This window comes from Microtus pennsylvanicus, chromosome 3 (genome assembly GCF_037038515.1).
Source record: "Microtus pennsylvanicus isolate mMicPen1 chromosome 3, mMicPen1.hap1, whole genome shotgun sequence".
Classification (NCBI taxonomy): Eukaryota; Metazoa; Chordata; class Mammalia; order Rodentia; family Cricetidae; genus Microtus; species Microtus pennsylvanicus.
Genome location: NC_134581.1, coordinates 45,210,820 through 45,225,980, shown reverse-complemented (window position 1 = coordinate 45,225,980; position 15,161 = coordinate 45,210,820). Strand labels below are relative to the sequence as shown.

The following is a 15,161-nucleotide window of genomic DNA, read 5'->3' as shown; positions in this document are numbered from 1 at the left end:
AAGGGTTGATAAGCCCATATGAGCTTTAGGCTTAAGCAGAAGAGGAAGTGGGGCCACCACCGCCCGGCTATCGGGTGCTCTCTTCTGGCATGCAGGAATACATGCAGACAGAACACTGTATACATAGTAAATACATCTTGAAAAAAAAAAAGAACCGAATGGCCAATAGCTAGGCAGGAATGGATAGGCAGGACTTCCCGGCAGAGAGAGGAACTGAGGAGAAGAATCTCAGAGGTTGGGAATTTGCCAGTGAGACATAGGGTGGGAGTGGGGGTGGGGGTGGGAGGGTGTCAGACATACAGTATGAGGAAGTAATGAGGCACATGACAGAACATATATTAATATAAATAGGTTAATTAAAGTTATAAGAGCAAGTTGGTAACAAGTCTAAGCTAAGGCTAAGCTTTTATGACCAATAAGAAGTCTCCCATGTTATTATTTGGGAGCCGGTTATCCAAAGAAAGACTGGCTACAGGGGAGTAATTGTAAAAGCTGACAATGCGATGTCTCATTCACTTTATTTTTTATGCCTTTATTCTTGTAGGGAAATGAGATATCATAGGTTTCTGAGTAGGCATTCCTTGAATGATGAACATGCCTACATGCAGAGGTAACTAGGCAACCCCAAAACAGGAAGGCAGCCACAAAATGAAAGCAGAGATGCTAGGCTTTATCCTATGTTTAGTTACCTTATGGGCCCAAGTGAGGAGTCAGTGCTTTTAAACAAACGCTGTTTCTAACTGCCTGTTAGGTAGCAATTGCCTCATTGTCCTGGCCAATCTTTGCTCCATCTCATCCTCCCATCCCAACTTCATGTTCTACATCAGTCAGTGAGACTGGGCTGATGTGAGAGCAAATGACAGAAGTAGCTGGTCAAAGGAGGGAAATAAAGTAGACAGTTTAGGGAGTAGAAGATGAAGAAAGTGGAAACACCTCAGAGCACTTTTTGATGTCCTGTGTAATGGCTGTCTCTTGTGCCGAGCTCTGAGGAGAAGCTCTCTAGTGAGTTTAGCAGCATAGACAGGAATAATGTTCTGTCTTGATAACCTTCTAAAAATGCAGCCTGGAACCAGGCAGTGGATACTCACCTTTAATCTCAACACTTGGGAAACAGAGGCAGATGGATCTTTACAAGTTTGAGACCAGCCTGATCTACAGAGTGAGTTCCAGGATAGCTAAGGCTACAAGGAGGAACTCTTTTGTCTCGAAACACCCCCCCCCCCAAAAAAAAAACTGCAGCCCGGAAGAGGACTGGAGTGCGTGCTTGAGGTACATTCCAACTACACCCAGAACAGGGACTCACCCAATGGTTAACCTTCTCCTGGCACCTACTTCTTCCTCTCAGGGTGGGGAGTACCCTTGGCTAAGTAAACAGTCTGGAATTTTGTGCAACTGGCACCCACTGAACATCACGGATGATTTGGAAAACCTCTCTGTCTCTCCTGCCCTTTCCCCTTCTTCCCTTCCTCCCCCCCTCTTCTTCCCTCTCTCCCTTTCTTTTTTTTTCCTTTGTTTGTTCATTTTTGAGACAAGGCCTTGCTATGTAATCTGGCTGCCCTGAAACTTACTATTTGATCAGGCTGGCCTCAGACTTAAAACAATCTTATCTACCAGAAACACAGGCTTGCACCACCGTACCTGGCTAAGGGAAATCTGTAAATTAAAATATCCAGAAGCTGGTTTCTGAAAGACATTTCCTACAGTGCTCAGGTTCAATTAATATTTATTGAATATCTAATACATAACAAGAATTGTGCCATTATTTGTAATATCTTGTTGAACTTTGAAATAACTCTACAAAGAGGAAATTAATATCCTCACGTTTTAAACATGAAAATAAAAATGAAGACTTCAGAAAGTTAATTTGCATAACGTCAAATGGTTTCTCTCGTCAAGACTACTTTCTTGTCAAGACGCCAGCATGCAAATAATGACATGGGAGACTTATTATGAAGTATAAAAGTTCAGCCTAGATTAGGCTTCTTCCTAGCTATGCCCAGATCCGTGAAGTATTCCAGGAACCAACAAGGATATCGAGTCCTGTATGTCCGGTATGTCCTGTATGTAAAAGCAAAGAGCCTTTATTCTACACAAGTTTGCAAACTCTGACACTCCCTGTGTCCAACACATTGGAATGATTGGAGAGCCCCGACCTCAGTTAGAGTTGGGTTTTTATAGTAGTAATGGTGGGAATGAGGGATTTCTAAGGATTCAGAGCCCTGATTGGCTGACATTTGTCTAGGGGTGTCCTGGTGAATGTGCCCTAGCAGGTGATCCTATCCACAACTGTTGGAATGTTAGGAATTTCCTTTGGATGGTCTGTTCCTGAGTGGTGCCTGGGTAATCTCAGTTTGTGGTTCTTCCTGCAACCAGGTATCGCCTCAGGGTAAACTACTGAGACTCAGGTCTCCATTAAGTTGATCATGGCTGGGTCCTACATTCCTAACTAGTTCTTATAGCTTAAATTAGCCCATATTTTTAATCTACTTTCTTCCACAAGGTTCGTTACCTCATTCCCATACTGCCCATCCTGTGTCCTCCATGTCTGCCTGGTGACTCTGCCTTTCTTCTTCCCAGAGTTCTCTGTGTGTGTGTAAGTCTCTCCTATACTTTCCTACCTAGCTATTAGCCGGTCAGCTTCTTATTACACCAACCACAGCAATACATCTTCATACAGTGTACAAATATCCCACAACAACAGACTGTATGTAAATCCAGAAATGAAGCATATACTCACTCAATTACTAGCCTGCCTTCTAACTGCTGATCAGACTGACACGTCTCCTAGATCTCATCATGTTCTTTAGAATATGATAAACTGTGGCCTGGCTCAAAGAATATGAAGAAACGTCTCCAAGACATTCCAGAAGAGACGGTATTTTGAATAAGTAAATAATTTGGATTCTTTGGCAGTTTGTGTAATATTTAAAAAAAAAACCACAACTCCAAAACAAAACCTGATTTAATCGATGTATATGTATGTGTGCATGCATGCATTTATGTTCACCATGTGTGTACAGGTGCTTCAGTAAGGCCAGGTGAAGATGTTGGATTCCTAGAACTGGAGATATAGGCACTTGGGAGCAGCCAGATGTAGGTGCTGGGAACTGGACCCATGCTCTGCAAGAGTAATACATACTCTTAACTGTTGAAACCATCCCTCTAGCCCATTTTGTGTGTCTTTTTTTTTTTTTTGAGAAGGTCTCATGTAGCTCAGGCTGCCCTCAAATTTATTATGTAGCTGAGTCTGGCCTCAAACTCTATCCTTCTGCTTGCACTTCCCAGATCCTGGAATTACTGGCACACACCACACATGTGGCTGACTTGACAACAGTTCCGTATTCTCTCCACATTAGTATCCTGGTTTATTCTGGCCTGAGAAAAGAAGCTGTTCTCTCCTACCACTATTTTAGGGATTTAACTCAAGTCATCAGCCTTGGGGCTCTCTGGCCAGCCAGCCTAGCCTACTCAGTGAGCCCCAGGGCAGGCACCAATGGGGCTGGAGGGCTGGAGAAGTGGTTAAGAACACTTGCTGCTCTTCCAGAGGACTCGGTACCCTCATCTGGCCTCCACAGGCACTTGCACACATGTGATGTACATTGTCCCTTTGCTTACACACACACACACACACACACACACACACACACACACACACACACACACGAAGAAGGGCAGAGTATAGCTCTTACTAGTTTTCAGGGCTTGGTCAAAGTGAAAGTGATTGATAAGATAATACTCCAATGCTACTCAGTGCCTTGTGAGTCCTCATTAGTGTTATCTTTATGCCTCCAGCCAGAGCAGCCCACAAGGCCTGTGTCACACTGAGTCATCATAAGCAAACTAATACCAGCGGCAATTTGCTCCTTATCAAAAGATTCCTTTAGGAATTTTGAGCTTCCCTCAATTGTTTAATCAGTTGTTAAGAACATAGTTTGCAAGATAGTTGTGAAAACTTAGAACCATAGACCAAAAATTAAAAGGAAAGGAGGGGGCATTCTTTATGAAATTATTCCTTTACAAAGTCCAAATATAAAATAACTCCAAGTCAAGGATTCAATCAAGAGTTAACCCCAGAGAACCTAGACAACAAAGGGGCCCCTAAGAGAGACATACATGGATCTAAATAGGAAGGAGAAAAAGACGAGATCTTCTGAGTAACTTGGGAGTGTGGGGGCCACGGGAGAGTGTAGAAGGGGAAAGGGGAAGAAGGGAGGGGAGCAGAAGAATGTATAGCACAATTAAAAAAGAGAGACAACTGTCAAATCTGAAAGCTAGTGTCTAGAAACATCAATTAAACACAGGTCCAGCATAGGGGAATGAGCAGGAACCCATCAGGTGAGAGCAACTTTTGAGACGGCTCCATCTTGCCTGTATGCAACTCTTGGAGCTACAACCAAAATGAATATGTTTTTAAGAAATAAAAAGCCATATGTATTGGAACACTTGGTAGGTAAATGCAGGAGAACCAGGAGTTCAAGGCTAGCCTTGGCTACATATGAGGAAACCTGGGCCACATTAAAACCTTGTCTCAAAAAAGCAAAAGAAATAGAACAAATGAATGAAACAAGAAAAGAAAGAAAAACAAGACTGTTTTGGTCCTTTTTAACTTTTAAGAACAGATTTATTTATGTGTAATGTGTGACCGAATGAACTTATGTGCCACATGCATACAAGAACATGCCGAGGCCAGAAGAAGGCGTTGGATCCCCTGAAATTGGAGTTAAAGGCTGTTGTGAGCTGTCATATGGGTGCTAGAAACCAAACCTGGGTCATCTGCATAAGCAGTCTTAATCACTGAGCCATATCTCTATGCTGTGGAATAATCCTTTTGTATACTGTAAAGATTTGTTGCTGTGGTTGGTTTAGTAAAGAACTGACTGGCTGGTAGCCAGGCAAGAAGTATAGGCTGGACAGCCAAACTGAGAATGCTGGGAGGAAGAAAGATGGAGTCAGAGTTGCCAGCCAGATGCAAAGTGAGTCAGATACACAAAATGGGATAGAGGTAAAAGCCATGTGGCAGAATTGACAGTAGATTGATAGAAACGGATTAAGTTGTAAGAGCTAGTTAGTAATAAGCCTGAGCTATCAGTTAAGCATTTGTAATTAAGCCTCTGTATGGTTACTTGGGACTGGTGGCCAAGAAAGAAACTTCTGTCTACCATGTGCATGCCTGTTTTCTACAGAAGTCAATGAGAAGGCATGAGATTTCCTGGAACTAGTGTTACAGATGATTATTGTGAGCTACCATATAAGTGCTAGGAGCGGAACCCTGGTTCTTTGGAAGAATAGCCAGTGCTCTTAACCATTGACTTATCTCTGCAGCTCCCTCTCTCTCCTTTTAAAAGACAAGGCCTCACTATGTAGTGCTGGCTGACCTGGAACTTGTTATATAGATCAGTGTAGCCTTGAACTTAAAACCATTCTTTTGCCTCTGCCTCCCTAGAGCTGGGACTACATGTGTATCCTACCACTGAGTGCTTTATTATATAAAATAGATATATAAAATAAAAACTTACATAAAATACACATATTTACATATAAATATATGTACTATAAATATATTTATACATACAAATTATTTATATCTATGTATGTATGTATGTATGTATGTATGTATCTATCTATCTATCTATCTATCTATCTATCTATCTATCTATCTATCTATCTATCATCTATGTATACTAGTGGTCATGAAATTTAAACTAGACAATGGTAACCTCAGTATGATACTTGTAATCTCTACTACCCACATGCCACAGACTGAAAAGGACAGGGTTTTGTAGCTCAGACTGACCTCAACTCACTGTGTAGCTAAGAATGACCTTGAACTCCTGATCCTTCTGTCTCTACCTCCTAAATGCCAGGCTTACAGGTACACACCACTACATGGGGTTTTATGGCTTCTAGGGATGGAACTCAAGGCTTCCTCTGCTCTACCAACCAAACTACACCCCAGCCCCTGAAAAGGAGAATTCTTTAAGCAAAACAATAGAGCAATATATTTCCTCGTGGAGGTGTGCGGCAGCAAATATAAACTAGATGTAGGCCCTCTCTGCTTCTCAGACTGTCATCAGCCTAAATGATGAAATTTGGGGGTCACCAAGCTGAGCCAGAACTCAGCAGGGAAGCAGGGAGTGTGGGGTTTTTTTGCTACTTGAGGTCAAATCTTTACTCAGAAATTTGGTTACTTTTAGTACTTGCCGGCAGAACGCATGCACAGCTACCTGCTATTGCCGGTATTCCTGCTGCCCATTCTGCTAACACACTTCAGCTGTGTAGCCACACGTGAGCCTTTTGGTTTCAACATGTTTCCATTTCCCCTCTGGCTACTGTGCCTGTGTACTTTATCTTCCTTGTATTAAGGCGCCATTGTTCTTTATGCAAATGTTCTTAAGTAAAGTAAGAATGTAAAGTAAGTGTCAGGCATTTATTTCGACTCTTAAGAGCAGCCAGGAGTCAGGCTTTGACATTTAAAGTTAAGTTTATTGACCCCCCCCTTTTATTTTTTACATTTCCATTTACAACTATCGTTCCAGACACAAATGAATACATGACATCCTTGAAAGCACAAAGATCTTGATTAATTGAAAGTTTATATGTAGCTCAATGTTACCTCTTAGTGGCTAATTCCAAAAGGCCCCAAATTACACCTTTTTTGGGGGGGCCACTGGGGTTCCTTGTAATGATAGAAGTAGTTTAAAATTTGTACATTTTTCTTTATTTCACACTTACTTTTCACAAGATGTTTAACTTCACATTTAAAAAGCAAGTTAGTTTTTAGTTTTCTAGTGAATTAACCAATCATCTAGCATTTGACCAAAAAGCATCAAATGAAAAATAAAGCCATGTGGCTTTTCAGAATTTGCTTAGCTAAACAAGTGTTACCAATAGTTTACAAGTTTACAAGCATATTATGTCCCTTAGTCTCTTCAACACGATATAGGCAACGATACACATAAGGTCACACTTGACAGGCATAGAACTGTAAGTCATGACTGGTGGCATGCAAGTATTTTACATTTTTGTGTGCAATGAAAAATGCTGCTTGTTTTATAGAAAAAAAATGAAACAGATTAAGATAAAGACTTACTTAAAATATAAATATGCTTTTTCATGTACATAGTTTTGTTCTTAAGAAGAAAGAAGAGATACAAATTACTTTTATTCCATTTACCTATTTATTTTAAAGACAAAGTCTCATGTGTCCCAGGCTAGTCTTGAACTTGCTATGGTGCTGAGAATGACCTTGAATTTCTGATCCTCCTGCCACCACCTTCTAAGTGCTGGGATTACAGGTGTTCACTACCATGTCTGGCTTAGAATAATTTAAATAAAGATTGTCATGGCTAACATTTGGTTCTAAAGTAAAATTACTCAGGAAGTGTACTTTCCATCCTTCTCCTCTTCCCATTTGGCCCATTTCTATCTACTTACATCTAGACTGTGTCCACAGAAGTTTCAAATCCTGGGCCAGTTTCTTTCAATACACAGTGCGCTTTTGATTGTCTCTTGGTATGCAATCAATATGTGCTTGGAAATGCAAATACACAGGTATTAAATAAAAGCCTATTAAAAACATACTGGTCAGTTTCTTTCTTTACATTTTCTTCCCCTGCTTTCTCTTGGATTCTGAGGAGAAAAATATTATATATAAAGATGTTCTTTCTGTTTTTGAGGGAAGCGTCCCAAAACTTTTAAAGTTTTTTTATTTTATTTTTTTTTTTATTTTGTAGTGCTAAGAATTGAACCCACGTATCTCTCCCACGAAATGCTCTCCCACCTAGCTAACTTCCCAGCCCTGAAGTAGCCTTTCTGACAAGGCTGCTCTTCCAGAACGAAGCTGAAGTTATCAAACACTGATGAACAGGAGCAAGCGTCTGTGGAACATTCCTGGGGAGAGCAGGAGCTGCAGTGGATAGATTACCCACTCATTTCGGAATCACAGGGTGGGTTTTTCGAGACAGAGGTTTCTCTGTGTTACAGTCCTAGCTGCACTGGAACTAGCTCTTGTAGACCAGATTGGCCTCAGACTCACAGAGATCCACCTGCTTCTACCTCTCAAGTGCTGGGATTAAAGGTAGGCGCCACCACTGCCCGGCTCAGAAACACAGGGTTGTAATGTTTGGAATCTGAAAGAGACACTCCGCTTTACAGATGAAATGAAGATAAGATAGGTGGAAAAATCTTACTCAAGGTCACATTACAGCTGGCATCCAAATCAGTATGATTAGATATATATGTATGTATATACACCACATGGTTGTAAACAGAATATAATTCTTGCAGGGCTGGAGGACAAGCGACATTTATAAAGCACCTACTATGTACAAGCCACCTTATTAGATGGTACCAAAGATAAAAGGGCTGTGGGACACCATCCCTATGAGGCCATGCTTCAAGGTTTTCCTTGGCAGAAATAACTGGCCAGGGCTGAGCTGCTGGTGATACATAGTTGCTGCCCCGGAGAGCTTTCTCCCCTTCCGTGTCAGAGCCGGCACCAGGATACCAGACATAAAAATTCCTGGAGCCCAAGGAGATGCTCTCCAAGGTGGCCAGCAATACCTTGAGTCTTGGCCTCTGTCACTTCTAGTGATGACAGAAAAGACAGCAGTGCTCTTGCCTAAATTCTTAGTCACCGTTTGAGCTCCCCTTTGGGAGCCAGTATTTCCAAGGATTGTGTCCACTTCCTCAGGGTCTTTTTCTTTTTTGAGACAGGATCTCATGTGACCCTGGCTGGTCTCAAATTCTATGTAGCCAAAGACGAATCTGAGCTTTTGATCTTCCTGCCTCTGACTTTTGAGTGCTGGGATTACAGATTCATGGCACCCTGCCCAGCTTATGCGGTGCTGGGGATCAGATCGGGACTCGGTGCACACAAGGCAAGCACATTACCTTCCTGAGTTACTCCCCAGCCCTTTTCAAAGTACTTTCAAATGACCCAGCAAAATCATCTATCGTTTTGTATCACTGAAATATAACACCCACTGCTACCACCAATCACGTTTCTCACCTCTGTGTTTAAAGTGAAACAATCCTAGTCCTTTACATCATTCCCGTGCCCCAATTGGCCCTACTCTAAAAGATGAACCACTGGTCGGAATAAAACAGACTCAGAGGCGGTGGAAAACACTAGTGAATTGATAAAAGCGATCTACTTTTGTACAGTGCTTTCTGGTTTCTATGGTGTTTCCAATCCAATGATCTGATTATATTTTCTCACTACAATTCTGTGAGGTAGTTAGTGAAGATATTAATTCCCATTTAATAGCTGGGGAGCTTCAGCCTTGGGTGACCAAGTGGTTTCCCCAAAGTCACCCAGCTAAGAAAGTGTAGAGTCAAGTGTTCAGGTCACTTGACTCCATTTCCGGTGCGTATCCCCCATATAATGTATAATAGGCAGGCAATTAAATGAATTGCCCATGATCGTACACCTGCTAAGTGTGGGTAACGGGATTGGGATGTAGCCTCCAAATCTGTTAGTATGGTACCCATTCACCATACCAACTAGCTGAGCCAACGTGCTCCAAATGACTGCCACAAGACACAGCCAACCAAGCCTGGTTAGTAGGTCGCTCTTTTCCACCCATGACTCCAAGCCTTCTCCTTCACCCTCTCCAAGGCAACAATGTGTCTGAAATAAGCTTAACCTCTGACTCATGTGCTGTTCTAGATTAGTGCCCAGGATATAGACTGAAAATTTGTAACCTGTCTTTCACCTATCTACTGATTGTTTGGTCATTGCTGTTAAGCTAATGGGAGAGAGATTAAGAGGAGTGAGCAGAACTGAGTTCTGCCATTAAGTTAATTTAAATATTACATTCTCAGCCCTTTTACTTTGTAAGGATCTTGAGCCAGAGTATAAGATACAGTCGGATCTAGAATTGGGGACCATGAACATCGAGGTTCCGGGTACTTTTCTCTGGTCAGTTAGTTCCAAACGGCTGCTCTGTGGTTTACGCAGTGGGATCATCCTGCTATTTAAGAGAGTTTTCATCCCCTTCCTTTATGTGAGAATGGAGCAAGCAGCGGGGGCGTGGGAACTGTGAAGTCAGCAAACTCAGTCTCTTCGTTTTGGAAAGGTACTCGATCTATCATCCCAACCCTAAAGCACACGTAAACTTCTCTCAGACCAGAATTCTTAGGCTTCCTGTCTCCTGCACAGCATTTTGGAGAGGGCAGAGTCAGTCTCAGCCATGAAAAAGGAGGTATGCTCAAACACTCTGATGGGCTCTATCTATCTGGCTGAGCATACCGACGCTGTAACACCATATCTAAGCTTGTACACCAGAAATGTCTTGTGGCAGTTATTCTGAAGGCAGTGGCTTCCATAATGCTGGTGCCCGCCAGGGGTCACATCTCTGTGTAGAAGAGAAGCAGCTGTTCATGGTCTGGCATGCCAGTCTTCCTTTAGGAAAACTGGCTCCAGGGTACAGGCACTGTGATAGCTTCTGAGCTTGAACATGGAGATGGGTTTCTTCTACTGGAAGATGAGCTATGTGCTGAAAGATAGGTGAGCCACACCTGCCCCTCCAGGCATGGGATTCTCTAACCTGGGCCCATCACCACCCTAAGAGGGGCAAGGGAAGTGTGGTCCCATCAATCCATGGTCCACACGTGGCCAAATATCTCACTACAAAATATTTGGTGGTCATTATGTACAAAATTATTTATATACAGTGTGTCCTACAGAGATGGAAGGAGGGGGCTAACTGATGTCCATGAGTATGAAATGATACACACTTTAGGCATATACGAAGTTCTCAAGGGGTAGTAACCCAGTGAACATTCTAAGAATCATCCTCCACACAACTGTGAAATGTAGTGGATGACAGAAGCTACAGACTCCAGAGGAATTCCCACGGAACCTGGGTCTGCAGCAGCTCTAAAAGGGGAAGGGAAGTGGGCTGGGGAGACAGCCTCCCCTTCAATCCGTTGTCCAGATGTAGCCAAATACCTAGTTAGATATCTGACGATGCACACACACACAGAGACACAAACATGCACACACGCACACACGCGCGCGCGCACACACACACACACACACACACACACACACACACACACACGGGTGGGGGATAGACGGAGGAAGACTAACTTCCCTCAAAGACGAAAGCAAGGGATTTGACCATGCTGAAAAGGACGAAGGAGCTTCTGCTGCGCACATAAGGCAGATGGAGAAACGCACTTGTGCTACTAAACGAGTCACTATCTAGACTTGAGAAATGTATCTCCTAAGCCATCTATCTTCACCTGCCTCGACAAGACAGCAGTGACAGGAACCTTCAAGTCTAGGCGAGCAAGTTTTCACTTACTATGGGCCTGCACAAGTGTAAAAGGAAGGGAGCAGGCTTAGGGAAACTGGAGCTTGCTCCAAACAGCCAGTCAGGCATTAGCAAATACTCAACACACTAGCTAGCAAAATATATACATATAAAAATAATTTACACATATTACATCTCATCATGATGAAATTAATGTCTACTCTAGGAGGTGAAGTCTCAGACTAATTATATGATTTGATACATACCCCCCAAATGTCTGTTTTATCCTCTAGTAGTTATAATAATTTACACATATTACATCTCATCATGATGAAATTAATGTCTACTCTAGGAGGTGAAGTCTCAGACTAATTATGTGATTTGATACATACCCCCCAAATGTCTGTTTTATCCTCTAGTAGTTATCTCAGTATGGAAATACTTATGGAAATGTTACTTTACAAGCCATTTAAAAATCCATAATGATAAAACAGTTGTTTAGTAATAAATAATCTCATAAACTCATAAGCTAAAACAGTATGATTTTAAAAATAATGTTCTACTATCTTGCTTTAATAATATTAATAACTCCTTATAAAAAGGACTAGCCGTGATCCAAATCTAATTTTTCTTGTTTTTTTTGCCAGGCTGTGTTAACAACTGCAACCCATTCTCCAAAATGTGGAGCTTCAGATAACACTCTGCAGGGTCAGAGTTTCTTACGAGATGGAGGCAAGAGAGTGAATAAGGAGAGGAAAAGGATTACTTGTAAAAGTTTGCTAGGGACTCTGCTTTTAAAGAAGTCTGTGACCAAAACATAGCAGCCTCCCTTGGACAACACAGTAAGCAAAAATTCTGATTGAAATACATTGTGCACATTTCATCCAGGTAGAACTGATGACTGCCTACCAGTCAACAATCTAGAGAGAAGAAAGGAGACGGTTTCTTACACAAAGACTCTTCTCACCATGGCCAAGAAGTTAATGCTGAGAGTCGGGTAGTATTCATGACATGTAGGCACGACATGCATAAATAATCTCAAGAACACAGGTTTGCCTTTACCATACCGACTGAACCGTAAGTGCATGTCACTTCATATGCTTTGGTTGGGGGAGGGTGGGCTGGGGATCTCGTGTAGCAGGTAGCCAACACTGATCGTCCTGCCTCTGCTCCGAGGGCTAGGAATAGTGGTGTGTGCTGCCACACCCGGCTTCCCTCAATTCTCAGTAGTGCTATGGTGAGCAATAACTCACAGACTTCTTGAAAACTGAGCAACCAGCAAGCTTATATAAACCTATATAAATGGGTGAGTAGGAAAGAAAAATCAGACTGAGAACTATCAAATGGAATGTACTAATATGTTTCAAGATTGACAGGAACATAAAGGATCGGGGATGACTTAAAAAAATATCAGCAAACCCTCCTTACTATGTCCTGAAAAATGTAAAAACGAGTAAAAAAAAATGAGATGTTTAAAAGGCTTTTTGCTTTCAGCTCTGGGTATTTATAGAACAAATAAGTGTCCAGTTTCTCCCTCCAAGTGTCCAGTTTCTCCCTTTAAGTGTCCAGTTTTTAAAAGGCTTCTCAAAATAGATTCCAAGAGCTTTTCAAGCTATTTACCCATTAACTTGCCTTACTGCTACCGAGTAACCCAGGAACACCCGGTAACTAAAACGATACAGGAATGGGCCCAAGATCTGCCAGGGACAGCAGCTTCTTTTGCTCTGTCAACAGCATAAGCGATAACACCTTTGTAAGACTCAGAGTCATAAAGAGAAGGGAAACAAGAGAGAGGCTGTGTATGGGAGGTAGAGGACAGGGAAAGGAGATACTAGGACAGTTTATCTTCATGGAATCACAGAGGGTGTGCCCAGAGAAGTTTAACTGAAGAGGGAGGACTCACCCTGAATGTGGGCAGCGCCATCCCATAGACTGGGGTCTCAAACTGGGAGAAAGGAGAAAGTGGGCTGAGTCCCAGCATGCATCTCTCTCTGCTTCCTGTCTGTGAATACGATGTGACCAGCTGCCTCCTGCCCCTGCTGTCATTCTTCTCTGTCATGGTGGATGGTACCCTAAAACTGTGACCACACTGAACCCTTTCTTCCTTACGTTCCTTTTGCCAGCTACTTGGTCACAGCAGGGAGCAGAGGAGCGAGCATAGGTACCTCACAGAGGCGCCACAAGCTGTTATCTACGACAGGAGAGAGAAATGATTAATTTGGGCTAAAGACTTCTGTCATTGTTACCTTAATTTTGCACTGCACTGCCCAACTATCACACTAAAAAATTAATGCAATCATTTCACTTCTGCTTGCACAGGCTTTGTCTTTGAGGAGACAAAGATCTGAGTAGCCGACAATTCATTTTTACCTAATGTTTGCAAATGTCTGGATCAACGATGTCATGTGATAAAAGTAGCACCTGATTTTATCAAAAGGCAGAGAAGCGACTGCATGTAAAACAAAATCTATATAACTAACCACAATGCCCACAATTTATCCTGTGAGCTTGTCATACTGAAGATGAAGCAAAAATTACTTTTAAATTTTGTCAAATTCATTTAATCTTATGTATTGGAAACTTTGATTGAGGTGCCATGATCTAGTAAACTTATTTTTAACCACATGTATATATGTATATATATGGGGGTTATGCATGTATGTTTGGGAATGCCCTCAGAGGCTGGAGGCATCAAACTCCCCTGAAGATGGATGGCCACTGTTAGGTACTTGACATAGGAGCTGGGAACTGTACTCTGGTCCCCTGGGAAAGTAGCGAGCACTCTTAACTGCTGAGCTGTCACTCTAGCCCATAAGATGCCATTATTATTGTTTTATTTAGGAATGTGCTATTTTGAAATTTTCTTTTAGTAAAATTTAAAATCTTCTATTATACCTGGAAAGCCTTTCAATGGCTTTGTAAGTAATTGTCTATTAAATATAATTTGGGTTGGAGATATAGATACAGCTCAGGGGTAGAGTGCTTGCCTAATATACACAAGGCCCTGGGTACAATTCCTAGTGCCACCCACCTACACAAATGTTTAATTCATGTTTAATCATGGTAAAGTGTGTGAATTATCAGCATACTCATGGGATCATAAACAGTTAATTTGATAATGCTAGGTTAAAGTGCTGCCTAAGGAGGATCCCACTGACAATCAATCAGTCGGGCATGTGCACGCAGAGACAGTTTTCTGGAATTAACGGAGAGTTTGTGAAAGATTGGCAATACTAACTTCTGATGTGGTCAGCAGCACACGTCCCATGTACTCAGCCTAACTCAAAGTGATGCGTGTAAACAGAGATAGGCCTCTACTGCAATCAGCTACAAACACATGCTAAGCCCCTTTCCACGATTAAAAACACGTTCATGTAAGAAAGCAAGACAATATGAAAGTGGTTAAAATCATCTCCAGCGCTGTCACTGTCTGAGATCCTTGTCACCCTGTTTGTGCACGCTTCCAGGTGTGTCCAGGAGAAAGTCAAACCGCTACACACGTTTTCACATAAATAAGTAGTCTAAGGAAGAGTAACCGTTAGGATTATGACTTAGACGGTTAACGGAAACGAACAGCCTTAGATAGAGTGGTCCCATGAAGAAGAGGATGAGTTTTTGTCCGTGTTCCAGATGGCTGCGTGGTGGAGGTTTACCTCCGGTCTCCTTCAACTCTCTTCTTGCGAACTAGGTAAGAGAGAAAGAAAAAATTAAAAAAGACAAATAGAAAAAAAGGATATTGTTTGAAATCATTCTAGAGCAGTGGTTCTCAACCTTCCTAAGGCTGCAACCCTATAATACAGTTTCCTGTGTTGTGGAACACAATAAAATTATGTCACTGTTACTTCAGAACTGTGATTTTGCTACTCTTATGAATATGCAAATATGTAAGGATCTGATAGG

General features: G+C 42.0%; 1 protein-coding gene across 3 annotated transcripts in view; it reads right to left on the bottom strand.

The window, feature by feature from the left end:
* Positions 1–14,100: 14,100 nt before the first annotated feature.
* Positions 14,101–15,161, bottom strand: part of Tmod2 (tropomodulin 2) — a 39,038-nt gene continuing 37,977 nt past the window's right edge. For 2 of the 3 annotated variants that reach the window (XM_075965231.1, XM_075965229.1), the window contains exon 10: positions 14,101–14,945. In XM_075965231.1, the coding sequence (XP_075821346.1) occupies positions 14,911–14,945 (35 nt within the window). In that variant the 3' untranslated portion in view covers positions 14,101–14,910. Of the gene's footprint in view, positions 14,950–15,161 lie in introns of all 3 variants that reach the window. The other variant, XM_075965230.1, reaches the window with a different exon arrangement.